This window comes from Branchiostoma belcheri, unplaced genomic scaffold (genome assembly GCF_001625305.1).
Source record: "Branchiostoma belcheri isolate BF01 breed outbred unplaced genomic scaffold, Haploidv18h27 scaffold155, whole genome shotgun sequence".
Classification (NCBI taxonomy): Eukaryota; Metazoa; Chordata; class Leptocardii; order Amphioxiformes; family Branchiostomatidae; genus Branchiostoma; species Branchiostoma belcheri.
Window position 1 is genome coordinate 613,571 of NW_017802991.1, and position 5,807 is coordinate 619,377.

The 5,807-nt window shown below is 38.7% G+C and overlaps 1 protein-coding gene across 1 annotated transcript in view; it reads left to right on the forward strand.

Moving 5' to 3' along the window:
* The window catches only part of LOC109465634 (vesicular glutamate transporter 1-like), a gene marked incomplete at its 3' end in the record, with an annotated part of 15,773 nt that extends 12,509 nt beyond the window's left edge, over positions 1 to 3,264 (forward strand). The window contains exons 8-10 of the mRNA XM_019763006.1: positions 1,708 to 1,818; positions 2,593 to 2,720; positions 3,081 to 3,264. Coding sequence (XP_019618565.1) covers positions 1,708 to 1,818; positions 2,593 to 2,720; positions 3,081 to 3,264 — 423 coding nt within the window. The remainder of the gene's footprint in view (positions 1 to 1,707; positions 1,819 to 2,592; positions 2,721 to 3,080) is intronic.
* Between the last annotated feature and the right edge of the window lie 2,543 nt (positions 3,265 to 5,807).

Sequence of the window (5,807 nt, forward strand, 5' to 3'; positions counted from 1 at the left end):
GCTTGGTCTGAAGTGACAATGTTGTCTGCACGATGGAAGAGAGTTTTGATCACTGCTAGTTTGTGTTCCAAAGGGTGGTGGGAATCAAAGGCCAGGTACTGATCAGTGTGGGTTGGTTTCCTGTACACTTCGAAACGAAGGTTACCATCTTCCTCTACGATAGTTTTGGTGTCTAGGAAAGGGAGCATGTTGTCATGGCTTGGCTCCTGTGTGAACTTGATGTTATCATCTATCTGGTTGATGTGGTCAAAGAAGTCAGCAGCTACCCTCTTTTTCAATCTGCACCAAGTGCACTAGGTTGTGTATATAAACCTGCTTTCCCCTCTGGTCTCTCAGTCACTGACGAAAGCTAGTGGATACTAGCTGAAACGTCTGACGTTTTCAAAATCATATCCAGTTGCTTGAGTAATTGTTTTTTGGCATATCGTATTACCTGGATGTCTAACCTTCATCGACGTAAAATCAAATTGCATCAGATTTTAATATTAGAAAACATACTTTTTAAGCATGTGTAAATGATTGAATCCTTTTAACCTATTGAATCCTTTTAACATATTGTGTTTTTGATTCCATTGTATCGTCTGTTGACAGCATGAATGATTTAGGGGTTATTGTACAGCCAGACTTACAGTGGGACAGCCACATAGTGAAAATGGTTGCCAAGACGAATTCCATGATTGGCTTTATCAAACGGACTGTTGGTTTCAATGCTAACACTGATGTTAAGAAAGCTCTATACACCACACTGGTCAGAAGCATTCTTGACTATTGCTCCCCATTGTGGTCGCCACATTCTCGTAAATTTATGTCTCTAATTGAAGGGGTTCAACGCCGGGCAACCATATTCATTCTGGGCCCTCAGGCTAGTCACCTTACCTAAAAGGAAAGGCTAGCAACAACAGGGCTGTTGCCACTTACATGTAGGCGTGAGGTATGCGATATAATGTTATTTGTCAAATCAAGAGCAATCATAGAGGAATATATCACACTTCCCACCAGACCCACGAGGAGTCTTAGGTCGTACATGCTTACACCTGTCAGATCTAAGACGTCAGCGTTCAGTCACTCCTACATTCCCAGACTTGTAACTATCTGGAATAAGTTAGGTTCTGACCTCCGTGGTACTGGTGTGCGAGCCGCTCATCAGTCTGATATCATAGCATTTAGACATAAACTGGCAAAAGTAGCCTACAACAGATTCAACACTCAATACAGTCTTGATCTGCCATGTACCTGGACCACTTCGTGTGGATGTAGCTCTTGTATTGCCTCAAGACCTCACTAGATATCGTTCCGATATGGTTATCTCTTCCATTCATTGTTGTTACCTTGATTATGTTTATATGGTATTTTGTGCCCTACTTGTATTATAGATTGTTGACTGTGTAATGTACATTCTTGTTGTTTTTGTATGTGGGAGGGCAACTAGCAAAAGTGCTTCGCACCTGTTTTGCCCTCCCTTTCACTTTGTGAAAAATTTAAATAAACAAATAAACAAATAAACAAACCCATATCACTGAATTTTGCAAAAAAAGGGCCTGTCAGAAACTAGTGGTATATAACAATTCAGTGACCTATTGCAGAACCTACCTCTTTCCAAAAAACAACAGATGTCCAATCTGAAATATACCAACCCAGTGTATGTCAAAGCTATTGTTTATTTGGTTTTTAATTGCTGGTTATTAGATCTCCTCTTTTCATCTGTAGGTTGCCTGTGCGTTGCCGGTTGTCTTTTCGTGGCTGCCTTCACAACCGACTCTGTCGTGGCGGCCTGTTTCGTCACCTTGGGCTATGGATTTTCCGCAGCAAGGGCTGCAGGTAGGTTTTTATATTTACCTTCGCAGAAGGAAAAAAATATCTCCGTTTCTTCCTCCTATTCTTATTCTTTCATTCCAAACAAATACGGTCAATGGCCTGGACCAGACGTCTGTCACAATGGTAACTGGTGCGGAAGCAGACTTTTCTAATAGTTAAGTCACTAAATAACTGCTTACTTTTTCTATGCGGCAGTTTGCTTTGAATATAGATACCGTCCTCGTGGAATATCTTGATGCAAATACGTGGATGAGTAATCAAGATTCAGACTTCTGTAGTTTATATATGTAGAGTCCACGTGCATTGACATGTTTATATTAATTTCTATGTTGAATAGCAAAGTTCTTAAGCTTTGCATCACAACCATTTATTTTTCACGAACCGACGTTTCGGTGACCGTCTGTCATCTTCCACAGGGCAATTCTGACTGGTTCACTGTGCACTGACACTAGATGTTACTTGGTGCATAGTGCACTAAAGGTGTTACATAGTTCATAGTGCACTTAAGCTAGTTTTTTTTCTGTTTACAATACATTCCGGAACGTAGTGTAATTGTGACATACATACTAGGCATTGTTACATGATAGGGAAATATGCGGTTCCAAATGTAAAGTGTTTCTATATATAATATAATGCCTAGACGGTCATTGAAACGTCAGCTCGTGAAAAATGAATGGTTGTGATAAAAAGAACTTGTCAGTCATTTACCAACCTGATGAAATTATTTACGGATAATTTCTATGCTATTCCCTCATGCTCCAAATTTCTCGTCTACAGTTGCCGATGCCAATGCATTTGACATCGCGCCACGATACGCCAGCGTACTATCGGGGATCTGTCGAGTTTTATGTCGTGTTGCGGGCCTGGCATTCCCATTGGTAGTGACAGCACTTACCAAGAATAAGGTATGTAAAATATATCGACATGTTTCAGTCGAAAGATAATATGGTATATTATAGTCTCCACCAGACAACTTTTGGAAGCTGGAGATTCTATGGCAGCCATCTCCTCTGCCCACGATACATTCCCTTTTTGGGACAATTTCTACTACTTATCAGCCTGCAAAAGGAGTCTAGTGGAGACTAGGTATGTCGTTGTTTCACAATAGTATGTTCTACTTCACATAGGTTTCTATCTGAGATGATAATTGTGAATAAGTGTGAAAATAACCAGCTGTTAATATGAAAATATGCGTAATTCTAAAACTAATCATAAAATGAGGAGGTGGATAACAGAAATATAACATCTTAAATACCATCTTACAGTCGACCAAGGAGTGGTCTTATGTCATCATTATAACGGCATGTGTGTTCGCTGCTACCGCCCTGTTCTTTGGCACCTTCGGGAGCGGAAAGGAGCAGCTTTGGGCCCAGCTGGATCACAATGGCGACATTCAAGATAGTGGAAATCAGCGAACTCGGGGTAGCAAGAAAAATGACGAGGCAGATGGTGAGATACGGCCTCTAGTCACAAAATGATAATGATCATTTATTTGCAGTAAATGTTGTCCCAATTTACAGTAAATTTAGCGCTTCTTTACAACCGATTTAAAAAAAATCCCTACACATAGCAGTTTGTACAAGTATTGTACAACCTACTTTTAACTTCATGAAATATCACCCGGCCATTAAGCCTGTGTTGTACAAGCTCTCTCGGCCGGAGGTGAATGACCCCCATCCCCTTCGGGCGGGCGGCCGCGGTTTTGTCAGGCTACCTGTTGGATACTATTGGCTCTTTTGTAGTAAGCCATGCATGACGCCCAGGCAGACTACTCTGTACTTAATAGGGATGTGTGAATTACCTTCTTCCCAGCCACTGACCAAAAGTTTACAAATAATTGTAAATAATGTTTTAAAAAATGGTAGAATGTTGTTACAATTATTAAAAAAACTATTCAAAATGTCATATTCCACATCAGGATTATTTCAAAAGTTTTTATTACAAAACCATGGAATTATTTAGAATGTTGAAGATATTCAATATTCTTCAAAACTATGAAATGTCTTAGACAGTTACAAAGAATTGAAGACGTTTCTAAATGATGACAATAACATTACCTGACCATTCACCTATAGCCACCTAATAAAACAACTGGTTGTTAATTTACAACTATGTATTAAGTCTTTCCACCACTGGTTGAGATTGTCAAAAATTACTGCAGGTTCTTTCCTATCCGATCGTGCCCAAACTGCTATCCTGTTTTCATTTTGTCAGTAATAGATATTCATTTTTGTCTTCTGTTATGGGTTTAAATACAGTGGAATTCACTAAGATAGTAATTGCTAAGATATGAAGGGAAATGGCTTTCGATGATAACCGGATGGGCATATAAGGTATTTACGGTGCCGATAAATAGTGGCGTGTTAAAGCATATATGTTGAGATTGCTTAAGTTTGAAGCACGAGGTTTCAAGATAAAGAAATATATCACAGAAGGTGTGCTGTTAGTAATAAGAAAATAACATGTATCATGAAAATATATAGAATAAAAACTTTGAATTTGTGGTAGATTATTTATTTAGTTTTTTATTTGTTCACCAGATTAATTTTGTTAAGTCTTTTGGTAGCTTTTCTATTTAAATGCATATTACTCTAAATGATAATAAAAGAAGACTATTAGACCTTGTGATTAAGTGTTTCAAGTGATTTTTTTGTTTAAACTTAGAAACAACAATATAACCAAGATACGAAAAAAACTACCTATGTTTTATTAGTAGGTGTACAAGCTATGTTTAGATAGTACTTGAAGTCCTGTTTGCATATGCATTTTACCACTATTGTTGAATTTGTGTGGCTGTACCTAGCCCGATATGGCATATTGATTCAGGGAATTGATGCCATCAATCAGTATTTTCAGCAGCTCCACTTCAGTACGACCCATCCGCTGGCGGTTGGACACGTCACAGACTGCCTTTTCACTGGCCTCAGAGGTTTCTAAACAAATAACCAAAGTCACTCAAGAAAGAAATCAACCTAACTAGCGTACTGAACGTACCCATTCACAAAAGAATTACTTAAACAAGCAAAAGAAAAGGTACTTTACTCAGATCTGTTTTAGTAATACAAATTGAATGTTCTTATCCAGCTTATACAGCATTTTAGATATCATTATGTCCAGCACAACACCCATTCTACTTATGCTGCAACTTAGGTAGGTGATTTTAACAGCTTAGTTCTTATAGATCGCTGCCATATAATATGATAGGACCCCTTATTACAATCCTGTGGCCACCATGTATAGAACTGGAGATGAGGAGAGTATAGTTCGAGTGTGGCACACTATACTCTCTAGAAACCCTGGCATGTTATCTGTCTATATAACAAATTTCTACTCTTTTAACCGCCTCTCGAAGCCTGGTATACTCTAATTGCATTTGTATATTAGATGATTTTTGACAATAGGTGGGTGCATATGTATTTCACAAACATTAAATAATCATAAACATTTTTATTGTCCAACAACTGCATCTGATACAATGTATGAACTGTACTAAAATACAATTCTAGCAGATTCAATTCATACTAGCTATACTAAATTTCAAGAGCTAATCTACTGCATGTTTGTCTTAAGGAGGGTATTATTACATTCTGGAGATACGTCAGTTATTTACAGAAACGGTGTCGTTTTTGTAGTGATTCAGACATGAATTTTCCGGTAAACTGATATGTGAGTACGGCATATACTTTCCTTGTTTACCGTGTTTTTTACCATAGCCGTTTGGAGAGAAGATGGACGTTGTGGAAAAGACTACCTAGCCCCAGGAGCGAAACCAGTCCAGTGTGACCTGGGGGGCGGCTGGTGTAATACCGGGCCGGCCGCTATATATCTAGCTAGGAGCGCAGATTTAGTCAGGCTAAGTGTGACCCATATGAGATTGGTTCCTGCTGTTATGGCAATATATTTTGGTCAAAAATACGGGGCAAAATGCGTGACCTTTATGCTTATTTTATGTCACATGCGACGTAAAACACGTCACACTTAAGCTCGGCATA